General features: G+C 42.7%; 1 protein-coding gene across 4 annotated transcripts in view; it reads left to right on the forward strand.

Annotated features, from left to right (window-relative positions):
- Positions 1-21,629, forward strand: part of ube4b (ubiquitination factor E4B, UFD2 homolog (S. cerevisiae)) — a 47,249-nt gene that overhangs the window by 16,427 nt on the left and 9,193 nt on the right. For all 4 annotated transcript variants that reach the window (XM_029719411.1, XM_029719413.1, XM_029719412.1 and 1 more), the window contains 13 exons: positions 1,403-1,544; positions 3,260-3,360; positions 5,454-5,568; positions 5,814-5,897; positions 6,555-6,611; positions 7,380-7,496; positions 14,165-14,263; positions 14,364-14,477; positions 14,751-14,949; positions 16,426-16,564; positions 18,515-18,614; positions 18,949-19,076; positions 19,554-19,652. In XM_029719411.1, coding sequence (XP_029575271.1) covers positions 1,403-1,544; positions 3,260-3,360; positions 5,454-5,568; positions 5,814-5,897; positions 6,555-6,611; positions 7,380-7,496; positions 14,165-14,263; positions 14,364-14,477; positions 14,751-14,949; positions 16,426-16,564; positions 18,515-18,614; positions 18,949-19,076; positions 19,554-19,652 — 1,494 coding nt within the window. The remainder of the gene's footprint in view (positions 1-1,402; positions 1,545-3,259; positions 3,361-5,453; positions 5,569-5,813; positions 5,898-6,554; positions 6,612-7,379; positions 7,497-14,164; positions 14,264-14,363; positions 14,478-14,750; positions 14,950-16,425; positions 16,565-18,514; positions 18,615-18,948; positions 19,077-19,553; positions 19,653-21,629) is intronic.

The raw sequence follows: 21,629 nt of genomic DNA on the forward strand, positions 1-21,629 counted from the left end.
GCACTATAAACGGAATAGAGTGCCATTTGGGACGTAGACAGTGTTTCACCGTTGCGGCTCTGCTGCTGCAGGAACAGGCTGAGAAACGTCGAGCCTGTAGACCAGGGGTGTCAAAGTCAATAATAATTATTATTTTACTCAAACCACTCGCGGGCCGTATGTTTGACGCCCTGCTGTAGACTCTGGCAGCTTTACGACCTCAACTGTTGTAGTTGACGCTCAACCTCAGAGAAGTAGTCAATTTCAGTACAGATCGAGGCAGGGTGCTTATCCTTGTGGTACTACTAAGAGTCTGAATTGCAGTTCTGTAAATCGAAAAGAAATATTTGCTTGCAAAAATATTGAGAATTCATTATGACTAGGCTACCACTGCAGTAGGAGAATGATATCTGGTACTCAAGCGCTAGGATCCTTGTAAATCAGCAGCCTGAGTTTGGGCCAGGATTGTAGTTTCCCAGTGAATTAGGCCTGTCATGTACTGTAGCTAAGATGTCCAATTTCTCTAGCTACATTTGAAATATGAGGAAAGGACCCAAAGTGGAGTTTAGACTGTCAACACCAGGCAAATAACCCTTGCAAGTGCGTTTTTGAAGCCACTGTTTCACTTTTCTGCAAACAATCTTCAGGTAAAATCCAAAGACCACAACTGGTTTAATTGTGTCTTCAGATGGTTTCTGTTGCTGCAAATGCTGCTTCCTGCAGCCTGGATAAACAATCTGTTAGATTGGTTGAGAACTTGCACTTTCACTCTCGCAAGACATTCGGTTCCCTGTTCTGTGCACTCAAGTCTCCACTAAAAATCTTTGTCGAGTAGCTTTGGGCAGAAGACTTATCCACAATATTCCTGCGGACTGAGGCTGTGAATCTGCTCACAGGTTACCCACTGGTCTGTCTTCGATAACAGACGACTAACAATGCATTAACTTAGACCCCAGTGAACCCTTGGGTGTGATCAGTGGAGATTCCTGGGTTGTGTTCATCAGGCATCAATTTCAAAAATGTGACTGAATCTAAGAGAGCGGGAGCAAGAAACTTGCTGGAGTTGTCCAATAAGAAACAAACAATTTTGTTTTCCCTGGCAAAATGTGGCAAAACGTTTTGCCTGCCCTAATGAACACGACCCCGCTTCAAACTGCTATTGAGTGAGATTATTGGAAGAATTTTGTAAAATCTGAGGGTGTTTAGTTAGATTTCAGACTCAAGAATTCTTGTCAATGCTGAAACGCTGCCTTGCTATACTCTCGTTAACGTTTTACATTTTATTTCAGGGGAACTGAAAGAGTTGCTTATTTACCACATTTGTCCACAGGGATTCTTTCTTAAGGTGCCCTGGTTCTGCTCTCCTGTTGTCCTGTTACATTTTGACTTTCTCTCCCATTTCCCCCCCTCTATCTCTGTGTAGTCTGGGTGTGTCCGGAGGGGGAATGGCCTGGGAATCCTGCGGTGACCGGTTCACCATTGAAGCGTGCAAGGAGACAGAGATGCTCAACTACCTCATCGAGCGCTTTGACAGTGTGGGCATGGAGGAAAGGAAGGCGCCCAAGGTAAACTGGAAATGCTGTTAAACATGGCTGCCCACCAGAGGTTTGACCCGTATCTACTCATTTGGAATCTTTGTCCTTTTAAAAGGGCAGCTAAAAACCTAATTCAAACACCATTGTAACACATTGTCCCCAAACAATACTTACCTTTCAGCTATGCTTAGTGTGGCCTCTGGTTGTAACAAATGCCCTGGGAGGAGGCAAAGTCAAATTTGCCATTCGCAACACTTTATTTTTTTTTATCACATTTTTGTTGTTTATATTAGACATAGACATAAACTTGAAAAAAACGCATGGACATAAACCTCTCCCAACACTCATCTGGCAAAACCTTATTGAATTTAAAAATCCCGACCACAATACCGCTCACAATAGCTAAGGTTCCATCCAATTGGTGACAGATTTTCATTAGAATATTCAAAAATCTGCGTAAAGAAAATGTTTTTTTCACCAAACTGATTTGTTGTGGATCAATATCTGTGATGACGCAGTGCACACAAAATGTACATGTTCGTGAAGTTTTCACATACCGAATACAAATCTGAAGTTCCATGTTTTGTATCACAACTCCGATAAGTTTTGTAACAAACTTTTGCCTTAAATACCAAATGTGCCTACTCTGGTCTTGGCACGTGTGCTCTAGCTAACAGCTCACAGATACAATGCGGGTAGGCTAGTTTACTTGATGAGATTATGGTTAAGAGCAAAAATAGTTTTTTTGTCAAACGGCTGTCAAGCATTGTTCATCATGTCACCAGAATAAGACACTCAATATTTATTGAAAAGGTGCATCAAGCTCATCACAGTGCACTTTCATCACCCTGTGAAGTTCATAATTTCATCTGTAGCCTAATAAACTGCATATTTTACTGAGTCATAGTGGGAGTACCACACACACCATATCATTATGTGACTCCAAGTTTATTTCAGTATGATGGTTATTATATCACCATTTGTGTTTAAAGGTGTTTCCACTGCAATTTCTCATTTTCAGGATCTTTTCATGTCTGTTAAATTAATGTAAAGATATGCCACAAATTAACTTTTAACCAGGCACACCTGTTAATTGAAATGCATTCCAGGTGACTACCACATGAAGCTGGTTGAGAGAATGCCAAGCGTGTGCAAAACTGTCATCAATGCAAAGGGTGTTTACTTTGAAGAATCTCAAAAAAGATATATATTTTGACACTTTTTTTTTTAGTTACTACATTATTCCATATGTGTTATTTGATAGTTTGATGTCTTCACTATTATTCTGCAATCTAGAAAATAGTAAAAATAAACACCCTTGAATGAGTAGGTATGCCCATACAGCTTGATGACAACAAATATATATTGACATAGTAAAATAAATGTGTAAAAAGAACACGTGTATATATATATATATTTTTTTTATGCTGAAACTCTCATATTAAACACCATGGTTTACAAGTTTGTTATTCTATTTTCTGTTTTATAAATGGTCTTATTTAATTATTTCATATTTTACATGTGATAAGGCCACAGAGGGCCAGAGATAACTAGACACCTGTGATAATCAGAAGGTCCCAAAAGGGCCACTAGATGTCTTTTCATAGATGACATAAAATCCTTTAACAATACCAAAATTCTGGTAGTTTTACAGGTTGACTTTGAATGTTTCCAGTAATATACACTCCCTTTGCAGCCCTAGTCACCACGCTTAACTTGTTCTTCTCCCTCCTCTGTCTTCTCAGATTTGCAGCCACCCCAGTGTCAGCCAGCTCCTCAGCAACATACGCTCGCAGTGTATTTCCCACGCCGTTCTTGTCCTTCAGGGTGCCCTCACGCAGCCCAGGTCTGCCTGACACCTTCCTGTCGCCTCTCACAATACTGTGGTCCTAATACAGTATTATTCTGTGTTTCCCCTACCATTGGATAGGAGTGTCTAGATCCCTTAAACTCAACTCTAGACCTTGAAGCCAGTTCCACTACTTTTTTTTCATTGTTCTCCTCTAATCGGGGACTGATTTTATCTGCGCAATTAATTCAGGTAGAACAGAACCAGCAGGCACCAGACCTTGTAGGGTAAGAGTTTAGTGCCCCTGGTCTAGATGTTTAACGCTGTTGCCCCATGCCTACAGTTTTAGTATTTATTATTTAAATTCATAACAATTAAGTGCAATTATTATTATTATTATTATTATTATTCTTTTTTAAGCCCAAATATTCACCCATGGACACGTGAAAGAAAGCAGTAATGAACATGTCAATTGACAATTGTGATGCCAGAAAGGCTGGATGTTGCTTTCACCTTGCTTTCACCTTGCTTTTAACTAGAGGAAAGACTGGTGTACGTGTTTTTGTTCTCTTTTCTGCATTCTCGGCACCCCTAGCAGGAGCGACTAATCTATCACCATAGCAACCCTATCACCATAGCAACTCATCTATTTCTCCTGAAGTTCATGTCCACATTATTTTGCCATATCATTCACACCTTTTCTACCCACACTCTAGCATCTGGTACACCATTGGTGTGTTTGGAAAGTATTCAGACCCCTTGTCTTTTTCCACATTTGTTATGTTACAGCCTTATTCTAAAATGGATTGATAAAAATAAGATATATATTTCATCTACAGACAAGACCTTATAATGAAAACAGGTTAAGACATTGTGTTTTTTTTAATGAATTTGCAAAAATAATGTAGTTGCCTGTTGAGCTCCGAGACAGGATTGTGTCGAGGCACAGCTCTGGGGAAGGGTACCAAAACATTTCTGCAGCATTGAAGGTCCCCAAGAACACAGTGGCCTCCATCATTCTTAAATGGAATAAGTTTGGAATCACCAAGACTCTTACTAGAGCTGGCCTTCCGGCCAAACTCGATGGTCACTCTGACAGAGCTCCAGAGTTCCTCTGTGGAGATGGGAGAACTTTCCAGAAGGGCAAACATATCTGCAGCACTCCATCAATCAGGCCTTTATGGTAGAGTTTCCAGACGGAAGCCTTTCCTCAGTAAAAGGCACATGACAGCCCACTTGGAGTTCGCCAAAAGGCATCTAAAGGAATCAGACCATGAGAAACAAGATTCAAGTTAGAACTCTTTGGCCTGAATGCCAAGCGTCACATCTGGAGGAAACCTGGCACCATCCCTATGGTGAAGCATGGTGGTGGCAGCATCATGTTGTGGGGATGTTTTTCAGTGGCAGGGAATGGGAGACTAGTCGGGATCGAGGGAAAGATGAACGGTCCAGAGCACTCAGGACCTCACACCGGGACAAAGGTTCACCTTCCAACAGGACAATGACCCAAAGCACACAGCCAAGTCAATGCAGGAGTGGCTTCGGGACAAGTCTCAATGTCCTTGAGTGGCCCAGCCAGAGCCCGGACTTGAACCCAACCAACCTGCCAGAGCTTGAGAGGATCTGCAGAGAAGGTGAGAAACACCACAAATACAGGTGTGCCAAGCTTGTGGCGTCATACCCAAGACGACTGGAGGCTGTAATCGCTGCCAAAGGTGGTTCAACAAAGTACTGAGTGAAGGGTCTGGATGTAAATGTGATATTTCTGTTATAGATTTTTAATACATTTGCAAAAATGTCAACCTGTTTTTGCTTTGTCATTATGTGGTATTGTGTGTAAATTGAGAGGGTGGGACTACAATTTAATACATTTTAGAATAAAGCTGTCACGTAACAACGTGGAAAAAGTTGAGGGGCCTGAATACTTTCCAAATGCACTCCTGTATGCACTCTTGACGTTTCCTCTCACCGTTCTCTGTACCTGTTAGTATGTATCCTCTGCCACCGCAGAATGCATAATATTGTCAAAATATAAGTGTTCCCTCGAAAGCAAATAGTGTATTTTAAAATAGAATAGCCAGGTGACACAGTCCAGATATATTGTTGGTGTTGTGAGTAAAAGCCATCCTCCTCCCCGCTCTTCCACTCAGGAGTCCTCTGCAGCAGTCCTTGCTGGTACCCTACATGCTGTGCCGTAACCTGCCGTATGGGTTTATCCAGGAGCTGGCCCGCATTACCTACCAGGAGGAGGAGGTCTTCAGACAGGTGGGGTAGACCCAGACAGACAGGCAGACTGACTAACAAACAGAAATACACCCATGGTTTTATTAGTCTGACAATGAAATGGTAAATTCTAAAACATTTGAAAATTTGCTCGAACAGTTAAAAATAACCATGTGAAATGGGAACAAAAGTTGTAGTAAGTTGTCCTGTATGTTTCACCGTGTCAATTTTTAGCTGTATCGACTAACGCCATCCTCAAAATTGCTCACCTGTTGTCTGTATTTCAGATCTTTGTTCCAATCCTTCAAGGGCTGGGTCTGGCTGTGAAGGAATGTTCCTTCGACAGTGACAACTTCAAATTCCCCCTGATGGTAAGGTGGCAACGGAGAAGTAATGTGTGCTTGCGGTGCAGGCTAAGGGTGTGTCCCAAATGGCACCTAATTCCCTACGTAGTGCACTACTTTTGACCAGGGTCCATAGGGCAATGTGCCATTTGGGACGTAGTCTTAATGTGGTCTTTTTAGATGCTGGCTCGCAGCCGGTGACTGAGCCTGTCTAACTTATAGGGGGCCGTTTGAGATGTCATATTTATAATGGATTGACTTGAGGCTGAATCTCTGCTAGCGTGATGAGCCTATCAACCTTCAGCTGACCTTTAGGCTCCAACCATAGATATAGATTTAGTAGAAGGAGTATTTCCCATTAAAATCAATGTTTCTGTGATTTGGTGGACCGGTGGCCATATTGAGTGTACTCGTGTGTTCCAGACAAATTGCAGTGTTCTGAGGGGCTTTACCTGTTCTAGGAATTCTATTTTTCTATGGCTACAACTACTCCAACTAAAGGCTGGGTAACATGATTGGACATTTTTAACTTGTCTTGTCACGCCTGTCATACGATGACTGGGGGGGGGGGGGGGTTTACACCAGGGGACCGAAACCTATGGTCATTTCATGGTCAATGTTATTAGGCTATTTCTGATGGCTGTTCATTTAACGTTCACTTACAGCGTGTTTTGTTTTCTACAGGCATTAGCTGAGCTATGTGAAATCAAGTTTGGGAAGACTCACCCCATGTGCAATTTGGTGAGTGTGTTGGAAGAGATTGAGCCATCTTTCCTATATCTTTCTTGCTCTATTACTGAGGTTGCGAACAATCTCCTCCAGTGCACCTTGTAGTCCATGGTGTTGACTCGTTCTTCTCCTTCTAAACTGATACCACTGTAAACTTGAGCACACTTAATGTTGTGAAATCTGTTGTGAATGTATTGTAATGTTAAACACTTTTATAACTGCCTGAATTTTGCTGGACCCCAGGTGGGGACCCATAATAAATACAAATACATCAAAACAATTTCACAAGCCTTTTCCCCCCGATTTAGACCAACTGCAGACAGTAGATGAAAAACATTGTTTCCATTGGCACCATAGAAAGAAGTAGTTATTTTTCTAGCACTGGATAAGTCTCAAAGAGCACCCTATTCCCTATATAGTGTACTGTTTTTGACTAGGTCCCATAGGGTTTTGGTCAAAAGTAGTGCACTGAACAGGGTGCCATTTGGGACGCATCCACTGTCTTATGTGAAGTGTTCTGCTCGAGACTCAGCCGGCCCACTTTACAGAAGCAGGGAAGAATTTGGCTTGGTTATTTTATGACAGGTTTGTCTATCTCACATTTTCGAGGAATGGGAAGACAACAAGGATGCGTCCCAATTGGATACTATACCCTTTAAAGTGCACTACTTTTCACCAGGTCCCAGTGGTACTGGTGACTTCCTTAAGCAAGTATGGCTTAGTAATTTAATGCTCACCTCATGTATGTGCCTGTCTAAACTAAAGTGTGTGTGTGTCCAGATGACGTCTCTGCCCCTGTGGTGTCCTAAGTCTCTGAGCCCGGGGACTGGCCGAGAGGTCCAGAGACTCTCCTTCCTGGGAGCCTTCTTCAGCCTGTCGGTCTTTGCAGAGGATGACGTGAGTAATGGGAATAGGGTGAAGTTACCCCTAGACACTGATGCTGGGTCAGTTTAGCATTTTCCATACTAATGCAATCAGCAATTCAAACAATGTGTGTGGGGGGAAGTATCACTGTAGTGTGTGTTGGTAGAGTCTAGTGAGTTTGCAAGGGAGTCACTGCAAAACAGTTTAAGATAAAGAAATAAATAATAAAGGGGGTCAATGTAAATTGTCCGGGTAGCCATTAGAGCAACTGTTCAGAATTTATGGGTGCAGAAGCTGTTCAGGTGCCTTTTGTTCCCAGACTTGGTGCTCCGGTACATGTTGCCGTGCGGTAGCAGAGAGAACAGTATATGACTTGGATGGCTGGAGTCTTTGACAATTTTTAGGGCCTTCTGCTGACACTGCTTGGTATAGAGGTCTGGGCCGTACGCACTACCCTCTGTAGCACCTTGCGGTCGGATGCCGAGCAGTTGCCATGCCAAGCGGTGATGCAGCCAGTCAAGATGCTCTCGATGGTGCAGCTGTATAACTTTTTGAGAATCTGGGGACCTATGCCAAATGTTTTCAGTCTCCTGAGGGGTAATAGGCTTTGTCGTGCCCTCTTCACGACTGTCTTGGTGTGTTTGGACCATGATAGTTCGTTGGTGATGTGGACACCAAGGAACTTGAAGCTCTCAACCTGCTCCACTGCAGCCCTGTTGATGAGAATGGAGGCCTGTTTGGCCCGCCTTTTCCTGTAATCCACGATCATCTCCTTTGTCTTGATCACATTAAGGGATAGGTTGTTGTTCTGGCACCACACTGCCTGTTCTAGGACCTCTTCACTATAGGCTGTCTCATCGTTGTCGGTGATCAGGCACTGTTGTCGTCAGCAAACTTAATGATGGTGTTGGCCACGCAGTCGTGGGTGAACAGGGAGTACAGGAGGGGACTAAGCACGCACCCCTGAGTGGCCCCTGGGTTGAGGATCAGCGTGGCAGACGTGTTGTTGCCTACCCTTACCACCTGGGGGCGGCCCGTCAGGAAGTCCAGGATCCAGTTTCAGAGGGAGGTGTTTACTCCCAGGGTCCTTAGCTTAGTGATGAGCTTCGTGGGAACTATGGTGTTGAAAGCTGAGCTGTAGTCAATTAACAGCATTCTCACGTAGGTGTTCATTTTGTCCAGGTGGGAAAGGGCAGTGTGGAGTGCAATAGAGACTGCATCATCTGTGGATCTGTTTGGGCGGTATGCAAATTGGAGTGTGTCTAGGGTATCCGGGAGGATGCTGTTGATGTGAGCCATGACCAGCCTTTCAAAGCACTTCATGGCTACAGACATGAGTGCTACGGGGCGGTAATCATTTAGGCAGGTTACCTTCACTTCCTTGGGCACAGGGACTATGGTGGTCTGCTTGAAGCATGTAGGTATTAGACTCAGTCAGGGAGAGGCTGAACATGTAAGTGAAGACACTTGCCAACTCGTCAGTGCATGCTCTGATTATGCGTCCTGGTAATCCGTCTGGCCCTGCTGCCTTGTGAATGTTGACCTGTTTAAAGGTCTTACTCACATTGGCTACGGAGAGCGTGGTCACACAGTTGTCCGGAACAGCTGATGCTCTCACGCATGGTTCAGTGTTGCTTGCCTCAAAGCGTGCATAGAAGGCATTTAGCTTGTCTGGTAGGCTTGCATCACTGGGCAGCTCTCGGCTTGGTTTCCCTTTTGTAATCTGTGATCATTTTTAAGCTTTGCCACATCCGACAATTGTCGGAGCTGGTGAAGTAGGATTCAATCTTATTTGTGTTTTGTCTTTTCGCCTGTTTGATGGCTTGTCAGAGGACGTAGCAGGATTTCTTATACGTGTCCAGATTGGTGTCCTGCTCCTTGAAAGCAGCAGCTCTCCATTTTAGTAACTAAGCAGACGCTCTTAATCAATTAGGGCACATCAAAGTTTTTTTCTTCCCCTAGTCGGCTCATGGATTTGAACCAGCGACCGGTTACTGGCCCAATGCTCTTAACTGCTAGGCTACCTGCCGCCCTCTAGCCTTTAGCTCAGTGTGGATGTTGCCTGTAATCCATGGCTTCTGGTTGGGATATGGTCGTCGATGCACTTATTAATGAAGTCGGTGACTGATGTGGTAAACTCATCAATGCTATCGGATGAATCCCTTACATATTCCATCCAGTCTGTGCTAGCAAAACAGTCCTGGAGCTTAGCATCCTCTTCATCGGACCACTTCTGTATTGAGCTCGTCACTGGTACTTTACTGTTTTTGAGTTTTTGCTTGTAAGCAGGAATCAGGAGGATAGAGTTATGGCCCCAGTTGCCAAATGGAGGGCGGGGGAGTGCTTTGTATACGGCTGTGTGTGGAGTAAAGGTGATCTAGAGTTTTTATCCCTGTAGTTACACAGGTGACATACTGGTATAAATTAGGTAAATCAGATTTCAGTTTTCCTGCATTAAAATCACGTGACACTAGGAGTGCCACCTCTGTATGAGCATTTTCTTATTTGCTTATGGCCCTATATAGCTCGTTGAGTACGGTCTTTGTGCCAGTATTGGTTTGTGGTAGTAAATAGACAGCTTCGAAAAATACAGAAACTCTTGGTGAATGGTATGGTCTACGGCTCATAATGAGGTATTCTAACTCAAGCGGGCAGCACCTCGAGACTTTCTTAATATTAGAGATCGCACACCAGCTGTTAATGGACGCACCATCACACAATAAAAAAAAAAAGTTTATTAAAAATAAAAACAAATTGGTGGGGGGGGTGGATCAGCACCCGATCTTACTGGACATTGCTGTTCTGTCCTGCCAATGCATAGGAAAAACCAACTAGATGTATATTATCCTTGTTCAGCCATGACTCCGAGAAGCATAGTATATTAGAGTTAATGTCCCGTTGATAGGATAGTCTCGAACGGAGCTTTTCCAGTTTATTCTCCATAAATTCACATTCACCAATAGAACAGAGGGTAGATGCAATTTTATTAATTTGTCGCCGTAGTCTCATCAGGGTGCCCGTGCGCCGGCCTCTCTAGCGCCATCTTCTCCACCTTCGAGTGTCGGGATTAGGGCCTAGTCCAGGATAATCAATGTCTTTCTCGTCTGACGAAGTAGAAGTCCTCGTCCGACTCGAGGTTAATGATGGCTGTTCTGATGTCTAGAAGGTCTTTTCGGTCATAGAAAACGATGTTGGAAACGATGTACAAAAAGTTTAGATCAGTTAAAAAAAACAAGCACAATCAGGAGCCTGTAAAACAGCCTCCATTCCAACCGGTGCCATTCACTTGATGGTTCTGGAGACATGTACTACTCTCAAATTCATACAGAGCTATGTATGCAAGAACTAACCATCCATGAGATCAAAAGGAGTTTGAAGCTATACAGTGTTTGTTTACAATTACATTGTTTACAAACAATGGATTAAAATAAGCATGTTTGGGCCTCCCGAGTGTGCAGCGGTCTAAGGCGCTACACCGCAGTGCTAGAGGCGTTACTACAGACCCGTGTTCATTCCCGGGCTGTTCCACTACCGGCCGGGAGTCGCGTAGGACGGCGCACAATTGGCCCAGCGTCATTAGGGTAGGGTTTGTCTGGGGGAGGCTTTACTTGGCTCATCGCGCCCAAGCGACTCTTTGTGGTGGGCCGTGTGTCTGCAGGCTGACCCCGGTCGCCAGTTGAACGGTGTTTCCTCTGACACATTGGTGCGGCTGGCTTCCGGGTTAAGCTGACGGGTGTTAACCTCTCTAGGGCAGGTGGCACCAAATCGTCCCACCTACGTAACAGCCAGTTGAATCCTGTGGCGCGATTTTCAAATACCTTAGAAATGCTATTACTTCAATTTCTCAAACATATGACTATTTTACAGCTATTTAAAGACAAGACTCTCGTTAATCTAACCACACTGTCCGATTTCAAAAAGGCTTTACAACGAAAGCAAAACATTAGATTATGTCAGCAGAGTACCCAGCCAGAAATAATCAGACACCCATTTTTCAAGCTAGCATATAATGTCACAAAAACCCAGAAGACAGCTAAATGCAGCACTAACCTCTGATGATCTTCATCAGATGACACACCTAGGACATTATGTTATACAATACATGCATGTTTTGTTCAATCAAGTTCATATTTATATCAAAAACCAGCTTTTTACATTAGCATGTGACGTTCAGAACTAGCATACCCCCCCGCAAACTTCCGGCGAATTTACTAACAATTTACTAAATTACTCACGATAAACGTTCACAAAAAGCATAACAATTATTTTAAGAATTATAGATACAGAACTCCTCTATGCACTCGATATGTCCGATTTTAAAATAGCTTTTCGGTGAAAGCACATTTTGCAATATTCTAAGTAGATAGCCCGGCATCACAGGGCTAGCTATTTAGACACCCAGCAAGTTTAGCCTTCACCAAACTCTGATTTACTATTAGAAAAGTTTGATTACCTTTACTGTTCTTCGTCAGAATGCACTCCCAGGACTTCTACTTCAATAACAAATGTTGGTTTGGTCCAAAATAATCCATAGTTATGTTCCAACAGCGGCGTTGTTCGTGCGTTCAAGACACTATCCCAATGGTAAATAAGGGTCATGCGCACGGCGCATTTCGTGACAAAAGATTTCTAAATATTTCATTACCGTACTTCGAAGCATGTCAACCGCTGTTTAAAATCACTTTTTATGCCATTTTTCTCGTAAAAAAGCGATAATATTCCGACCGGGAATCTGCAATTAGGTAAACAGACGAAAGAAAATATATCACTGGGTCGACTCGGGCACGCGCCTAAGTCCTTTGTCCTCTGATCGGCCACTTGGCAAAGGCGATAATGTGTTTCAGCCAGAGGCTGCCTCGATATCGTTCAGCTTTTTCCCGGGCTCTGAGAGCCTATGGGAGCCTTAGGAAGTGTTACGTTACAGAAAAGATCCTCAGTCTTCAATAAACAGAGGCAAGAAGAACAACACCTTGTCAGACAAGCCACTTCCTGCATGAAATCTTCTCAGGTTTTTGCCTGCCATATGAGTTCTGTTATACTCACAGACACCATTCAAACAGTTTTAGAAACTTTAGGGTGTTTTCTATCCAAAGCCAATAATTATATGCATATTCTAGTTACTGGGCAGGAGTAGTAACCAAATTTAATCGGGTACGGTTTTTATCCGGCCTTGTAAATACTGCCCCCTAGCCCTAACAGGTTAACTTCTCAGGGCTACGTGGGACGCTACCGTCCCACCTGCGGGACATACTATTCAACAGCCAGTGAAATAGCATGGTGCGAATTACAAAAGCGCAAAAATCTCATAATTTCATTTTCTCAAACAATCAACTTTTTTACACCACTTTAAAGATAAACTTCTCGTTAATCTAACCACATTGTCCGATTTCAAAAAGGCTTTACGGCGAAAGCATAAAATGAGATTATGTTAGGACATAAACTTCACAAGAAAAACCACACAGCCATTTTCCAAGCAGGGACATGCATCACAAAAACCAAAGATACAGCTAAAATATTCACTAACCTTTGATCTTCATCAGATGACACTCATAGGACTTCATGTTACAAAATACATCTATGTTTTGCTCGATAAAGTTCATATTTATATCCAAAAACCCCATTTTACATTGGCACGTGATGTTCAGAAAATGTATTCCCACCAAAACTTCCGGTGAATGTGCACATCAATTTACAAAAATACTCATCACAAACGTTGATAAAATTTACAACAGTTATTGAAAGAATTATAGATATACTTCTCCTTAACGCAACCTAACCTCTGTCAGATTTTAAAATAGCTTTACGGAGAAAGCACATTTTTCAATATTCTGAGTACATAGCTCGCCATCAAAGCAAGCTATACAGATACCCGCCAAGTTCTGGGGTCAACTAAACTCAGAATTAGTATTATAAATATTCTCTTACCTTTGCTGATCTTCGTCAGAATGCACTCACAGGACTCCTACTTCCACAAGAAATGTTATTTGTGTTCGAAATACTCCATATTTATGTCCAAATACCTCAGTTTTGTTCGTGCGTTCAGATCACTATCCAAAGGCATAACCGGCGAGCGTAAATCCAGACACGAAAAGTCAAATGGTTCCATTACCGTTCGTAGAAACATGTCAAACGTTGTTTACAATCAATTCTTAGGGTCTTTTTAAGATAAAACGTCGATAATATTCCAACCGGACAATAGCGTATTCATTCAAGAAGAAAAAGAAGGAACAGCGCACTGGCGGGCTCGCGCATCACCAAGTCCTTTGTCTGTAGGCAGTCCACTCATTGACTGAGCTACTATTCTCTGCCCAGTAACAGGAGAAGGATGAAACGCGTTTCTAAAGGCTGTTGACAGCCAATGGAAGCCTTAGGAAGTGCAACGTGACCCCACAGACACTGTAGTTTCGATAGGGATTCAAAAGAACTACAATTCTCAGATTTCCCACTTCCTGGTTGGATCTTTCTCAGGTTTTTGCCTGCCATATGAGTTCTGTTATACTCACAGACATCATTCAAACAGTTTTAGAAACTTCAGTGTTTTCTATCCAATAATATGCAAATATTTGACTCTGGGCCCGAGGTATTAGGCAGTTTACTCTGGGCACGCTTTTCATCCGAAAATGAAAATACTGCCCCCTATACCTTAAAAAGTTAACCAGCAAAGAAATGACTTCATTTGTTTGGGGTCTTTTCCCCCTCAGTCCAAAGTTGGTGACAAGTACTTCTCGGGCCCTGCGATCACCACAGAGAACACTCGCGTGGTCAGCCAATCCCTGCAGCACTACCTGGAATCAGCCCGGGTAAGTCCCGCTCCACTGGGTCTATCATGGCTTTTCATTTTCCCAAGTATACTTCCCTCAATTTGGCATGACAATTATTTTTTGTGTTCTTCTTTGCCAGGGTGAAATGTTTAAAATCCTCCACAACGTCCTACTGAACGGAGAGACAAGAGAGGTAGCTCTCAACTACATGGCAGCTCTGGTCAACCGCAATGTGAAGAAAGCCCAGATGCAGGTAAAGTGATCTTATCCTATATTCATTAATCTAGGAAATGTCTGAATTGAGGGTTTCTAATGCGACCATTTCAAACTAGAATATCTGGCCCCAAAGTCTGAATAGACCCAATGCTATTCTAGCACATAATCTCCCCTCTCTCCCTACCTTTCCTGTTAGAACAGTGAAAGACTATCTGGAAAAGTGTGACTGCCCCACTCCTTAAATAACAAAAAGCTGAATTGAGCTGTTCTTTATTTTGTATCTTCCCTTTCTCCCCTCATCCTTTCGCAGACGGACGACAAGCTGGTGTCCACGGACGGCTTCATGATCAACTTCCTGTCGGTGCTGCAGCAGCTGAGCATGAAGATCAAGCTGGAGACGGTGGACCCCTATTATATCTTCCACCCGCACTGCCGCCTGCATGTCAGCCCCGAGGAGACCCGGCTCAAGGCCACCATGGAAGAGCTCAAGACCTGGCTGGGCGAGATGTGTGAGTAGACACTGTAGATAATATAACAGAGCCTCTATGCATTCGAATGGAACAATTTGTCTGCTCTTTATCTATGAGGACACCACCGTCGACGTCATAATATTAACAACAATGACGATAATGTGTAATGTATTATGTTGATCACACCTAGGTTAATGTGGTATTTGTTTTCTTTCAAACGCTTAAGCTGGAGTGTCACGAGGATGGGGTTAGCACTTTTGGGACTATTCCATTGGTTCTTTTGTGCCAGACAAGCGCAATCAAATGCAGTTAAAGTATTTGAAAAAAACTAAAGTATTTGTGTGGTTTAGTTGCAATTATTAACTGAACTTCCATAGTGAGTTTTTAAAGTTGCTTTGTGTGTGTCCTGACCACATTCACATAGAAATGTTAGTTGTCAATCTATTATTCACATTGAAAGCAAGTCTAAGCGGTAGATCTGTTCTATGTGCACTGTTTCTATGCTTCCTCTCCTCAAGTAAAATTTTTGTTTACTTTTAGTAAGCAGGCAATGGCGGAGTGATTTCTACATATTCAGTGTTGCCCCGCCGCTGCTAAATCGTTGCCGCCACTCAAAAAAAAGTTTTTGCTGAGACACACTTTTAAAGGGATAGTGCGAGATTTTGCCAATCAAGCCCTTTTTCTACGTAGCTAGAGTCAGATGAACTCATGGATACCATTTTTATGTCTCTGCGTGCAGTTTGAAGTTGCTTACTAGCATTACCACCAATGGAAGTCTATACGAACAGCTAGTATGCCCGTGAAGCTACCTTAAACTTCCTTCAAACTGCATGTAGAGCAGTGTTTCCTCTGGAAAAATGTGTAGCAGTGGGGGGAAAGGTCGCGGAGGGAATGGCGTTTTTGAGGTAGGGTGTCATTTTACCACAACTGTAACCCTACAATTGACTCATGTTACATTTAGCCCCACTCTTCCGTATGCGCTCACAGCGAATTGTGGAGCTGGTAACGTACTTAACCATGCCGCTGCTAAAAACTACATTGTGACTAATTGGTTACTACTTCTACTGAAGGCTACGATCAACTATTTCTAAAAGTCACTCCCTCTACTACACCAGCCTAGATTTTTCAACACTAACAAACTTTTAAACGTCTTCCACTAGATTCATCATCATATTTCTCTCCCAAAATGATAGCCAAATCTTTTCTGATTCTTTGAGTAAAAGTGTAGTAGTCTCGTTGTATGTGATCTAGTAGTCTATCAAAGTAATCAAACCAGATATTTGTATATATTTAACATTGACTATATTTCACTAAAGTAAAACGTTTCTAACTTCAACTACCACAAAAATACTTTTAAGGATCTGAAGGAGGCCACAGTTATTTCATGGATAATTACAAAGTCACCATCTACCGTAGTTATTATTATTAGTATTACCTGCCAAATAGACAAACTGGATGTGCCATTCACCTACCTGAAAGTTTCCTAATTGTTGTCCAAATTGTTTTTGTTGACAGACAACGACCCCTCCAAGTTCTCTGAGCCCAAGTTCCCCACAGAGTGTTTCTTTCTGACGCTGCACACCCACCACCTGTCCATCCTACCGGGCTGCCGACGCTACATCCGCAGGCTGAGAGCTATCCGCGAGCTCAACAGGTACATGCACACTCACACACATGAGAACAAGTGGCCACAGCCACTCAAACAACCTGGGACTAGTTGTCGTTTTCAGCCCGACAGGGCCCGACGTTACATAATAGCAATCCTATATTTTCAAAAGCATGTGAGGCTCGTGTTCATATTTCACAACCTCTGCAGGCTTTTGGAGTTGCCTATAGCAAAATGATACACCTGATTTAAGCTACGTTATTACATGCTAGATGAGCTACCACCTCCACTTATTTTCCCATCCAGAGATCAATTAACCATATATTCAGAAGGAGATTCAGTAAAACAATGTCACATTGATTGATTATCAGGCTTTTGGTCGAGGAGTATAGACTACTATGGAATTGAAGAGCAAAATCCCCTTAAGCTATATAACATGCTAGCAAAATGATCTGATCAGTGCTGATATACACTGAACAAAAATATAAAAAACACAATGCCATAGATGTTTTAATAGAGCGCGCAATTGGCATGCTGATTGCAGGAATGTCCACCAGAGCTGTTGCCAGAGAATTGAATGTTAATTTCTCTACCATAAGCTGCCTCAACATCGTTTTAGAGAATTTGGCAGTACGTCAAACCGACCTCACAACTGCAGACCACGTGTAGCCATGCCAGCCCAGGACCTCCATCTGGCTTCTTCACCTGCGGGATCATCTGAGACCAGCCACCCAGACAGCTGATGAAACTGAGGAGTATTTCTGTCTGTAATAAAGCCCTTTTGTGTTGAAAAACAAATTCTGATTGGCAAGGCCTGGCTCACTCATGGTTCCGCCACCTGCCTGGTCATGTGAAATAGATAGATTAGGCCCTAATGAATTTATTTCCTTAAGTAACTGTAACTCAGTAAAATCTTTGAAATTGTGGCATGCTGTGTTTTTAATTATTTCTGTTCAATATATGAGCAAACTAGACTGAAGATGATCATGAGCACTCGGCTCAAGTTAGCTAACATTTTTCCAGCATAATTGTAACCAAATATAATGGAAATTCTGTGGAAAATCTCAGATTTGTTATCACGACGAGTCCCCACACTTGTCTCAAAGCAGCTTGATGGCGCTGACCAAATCAAAACGGTGCTGAAATATCAAGCTGGCCACGCATGGCTATTGCTTTAAATGTATTATAATGGTTGGATATGACTTTGGGAGTTCCAGTAAGAAACCATTTGATACATACCTTCATTTGCATTAGCCTATAACCTATTCCAATATTTGCGTTATTCACTTGATCATAACTAGGCCTAAGGTGAGTTTTCCACTCTCATCGCATTTCTAAGACGAGGGCTGTTTCCAAGTCTCCTCACTCCACTGCTGCCCACCTCCACCGCATTGTCCTCAACACCAGTTTAAATCAATATGCTGTTTTCTAGAAATACTGTGTTTTTTGGGGGGTTCGGGCTCATTACATTTCTGTGATGTTGGACCAGGCCTGGGCTCGGGGCTTCAGCTCACCAGGCTTGGGTAATACCGGGCTCCAATTTTCAGACCCTATGACAACTCTACATGGGACCATAGAATTTAGATGTCCATCTCAAGAAAGGAGTTTTCAGAGAGATTTGGCTTCCGAGTTCCAAAAAGATATTGGCTTTGGTTTTTTAAAACTTGTAATAAATGTAATTTGGTAATCAACCAGTGAAATTCCAAAATGTAAATGTGTTCATACATTAGTGAGGAGCTCATTGTTACATTTCATTGGTGATCATTTGATACATTATTGGCCTATGAGCGGAGATGATTTCATTGTGTTAAGGTGTGTATGTAGTGTATTAGTGAGTATATGAAGGCTGGAGTGTATTCGCTAGGCTCCCAACGTTAAGAACATTGACTGAAACAGGGAGCGACAAGCTGAAGTTGTCTAAGAAAGGCTTGTTTTTGTTATCCGTTGCAAGATGTTTTGAGTACTAATGAATGCGACCCTGTTTTGTTGGCATGGCAGGACCGTGGAGGAGCTGAAGAACAGTGAGAGCCAGTGGAAGGACTCTCCGCTGGCCAGCCGACACCGAGAGATGCTAAAGAGATGCAAAACCCAGCTCAAGGTTCGCTAAGACATTTTTCTTTATTATTATAATTTTTTTAATCTGCCCCTCACCGTTTTCAGGCTGGTAGGACTTAATCCACTCTCTCATCTGCTTGTGTTCTGCTTGTCATAGGTGATAATGTTTTGGTAAATTTTAAGTGTAAAAACTCGATTTCCTATTCCAATCCCGCGCCATATTTGTTTTCCGAATCATCCGTTTTGATTAATTTCTTAGATTTTTAAAAAAACAGAAATTAGTGTTGCGAACAAGAAAATAAATAATTTCAACTCGTCATGAGTTAAGGACAATATTCACCAAAAACCCTTCTATCTTTGGTCTTTGGCCCTGACAGAAACTGGTGCGCTCCAAAGCCTGTGCCGACGCGGGGCTTCTGGATGAGAACCTTTTACGCAGATGTCTGCAGTTCTACAGTATGGTCATTCAGCTCATCCTACGCATGGTGGATCCCGCCTATCCACAGTAAGACACTGCCACAACCAGGAACTGTTTTAATGCTGCAATATGAGTTCATGGCTTACTTTACGTCATATCTGTCATAATTAAAGGGATTGTGTGAGATTTTAGCAATCAATCCCTTTTTCTACCTAACCAGTCAGATGAATTCATCGATACCATGTTTGTCTCTGCATGCAGTTTGAAGGAAGTTGAAGGTAGTTTTGCGAACCAGTCATTGTCCTAAAGCTAGTTACCAATTACACTAGCTATAGTTAGCAACTGCCTTAATACTGCATGCAGGCATAAAAATGGTATCCATTGGTAAGTAGAAAAAGGGCTTAGTTGCCAAAATCTCGCACAATTCCTTTAAACTGAGGGATGCAACTTTTTTTACTAAACTGATAATTATATTATTTAAATGTTTATATTAGATTCAGCTTTGTTATTGTTTGACATGCATAAAGTGGATCAAAAACTCATATTCCTGCCTTCCCTTTGCAGCATGAGTCTACCGCTGAATCCGGAGATTCCCAAAAGCTTTGCTGCTCTGCCGGAGTTTTACATTGAAGATGTGGCCGAGTTCCTGCTTTTCGTTGTGCAGTAAGTCGACAGATTGATTGTAATTGCACAAGGCCAGACAAATACCCAAGAGTGGGATTGTTGGTGTCTATTTACCCCGTTTTACCTAAAGCAAATGATTAGTTCCGTCTTTTATACATTTCTTGGAGAATTGTTTCCTAAAATGTTAACTTCAAAGGGATGTGGCATGAGTAGGGCCAAGAGGATTTCCTGACTATGTGACCCGACCTGGAGAAACTCCTGGCTCTCTCCATTCTCTTTCCTTTATTAATATATACATGAGGAGGACCATCCTCCTTTTCATCCCTGGACAAGCTTCCTCTTTGAGTTTTTCTCAATTACTCTCCCCCTTGATTCTTGCGTACGCTCTCCTCGCCTTTTTTCTTAAACCGCATTGGAGGAGAGGATCCAAGGTCCCTTCCCTCTGACCTTCTCCATCAATGCGTTTTGAGGAGGCGGTGAGCAGAGAGGTAGCGAGGAATCAAGGAAAGATTAATTGTTTTTAACACCCCTTCCAAATGGCTAGTTATACAATATGTATAAAAGGGGGTATACCTGCTGAAAAATTGTACACTGAACAAAAATATAAACGCAATATTCAAGAATTTCACAGTTCATATAATTGAAATAAATTCATTAGGCCCTAGTCTATGGATTTCACATGACTGGGAATACAGATATGCTTCTGTTGGTAACAGATACCTTTAAAAAAAGGTAAGGGTGTGGATCAGAAAACCAGTTATTATCTGGCGTGATCACCATTTGCCTCATGCAGCGCGACACATCTCCTTCGCATAGAGTTGATCAGGCTGTTGATTGTGGCCTGTGGAATGTTGTCCCACTTCAACGGCTGTGCAAAGTTGCTGGATATTGGCGGGAACTGGAACATGCTGTCGTACACATCGATCCAGAGCATCCCAAACAGGCTCAATGGGTGACATGTCTGGTGAGTATGCAGGCCATCGAAGAACTGACATTTTCAGCTTCCAGAAATTGTGTACAGATCCTTGCGACATGGGGCTGTGCATCATCATGCTGAAACATTAGTTAATGGCAGCGGATGAATTTCATCACGGTATCTCTCTGCATTCAAATTGCCATTGATAAAATGCAATTGTGTTCATTGTCCGTAGCTTATGCATGCCCATACCATAACCCCACCGCCACCTTGCTCACAACGTTGACATCAGCAAACAGCTTGCCCACACGACGCAATACACAATGTCTGGCATCTGCCCGGTACATTTGAAACCGAGATTCATCCGTGAAGAGCACACTTCTCCAGCATGCCAGTGGCCATCGAAGTTCAGCATTTGTCCACAGAAGTCGGTTACTATGCCGAACTGCAGTCAGGTCAAGACCCTGGTGAGGATGACGAGCACGCAGATGAGCTTCCCTGAAATGGTTTCTGACAGTTTGTGCAGAAATTCTTCAGTTGTATAAACCCAGTTTCATCAGCTGTCCGGGTGGCTCATTTCAGACCATCCTGCAGGTGAAGAAGTCGGATGTGGAAGTCCTGGGCTGGTGTGGTTGGACGCACTTGCCAAGTTCTCTAACGTTCAACATTAAATTCTCTAGCAACAGCTCTGGTGGACATTCCTGCAGTTAGCATTCCAATTGCACGCTCCATCAACTTGAGACATCTGTAGCATGGCGTTGTGATAACTTCATGTTTTAAAGTGGCCTTTTATTGTCCAAAGCAGAAGGTGCATCAGTGTAATGATCATGCTGTTTAATCAGCTTATTGGTATGCCACACCTGTCAGGTGGATGGATTATCTTGGCAAAAGAGAAATGCTCGCTAACAGGGACGTAAACAAATTTGTGCACTAAATTTGAGAGAAATAAGCATTTTGTGCGTATGGACAATTTCAGGGATCTTTTATTTCAGCTCATGAAACATGGGACCAATACTTTATTTTTGTTCAGTATGCGTGTTCTTTTGCCCATCTTAATCTTTTATTTGTATTGGCCAGTCCGAGATATGGCTTTTTCTTTG

Source organism: Salmo trutta, chromosome 28 (assembly GCF_901001165.1).
Source record: "Salmo trutta chromosome 28, fSalTru1.1, whole genome shotgun sequence".
NCBI classification, from domain to species: Eukaryota; Metazoa; Chordata; class Actinopteri; order Salmoniformes; family Salmonidae; genus Salmo; species Salmo trutta.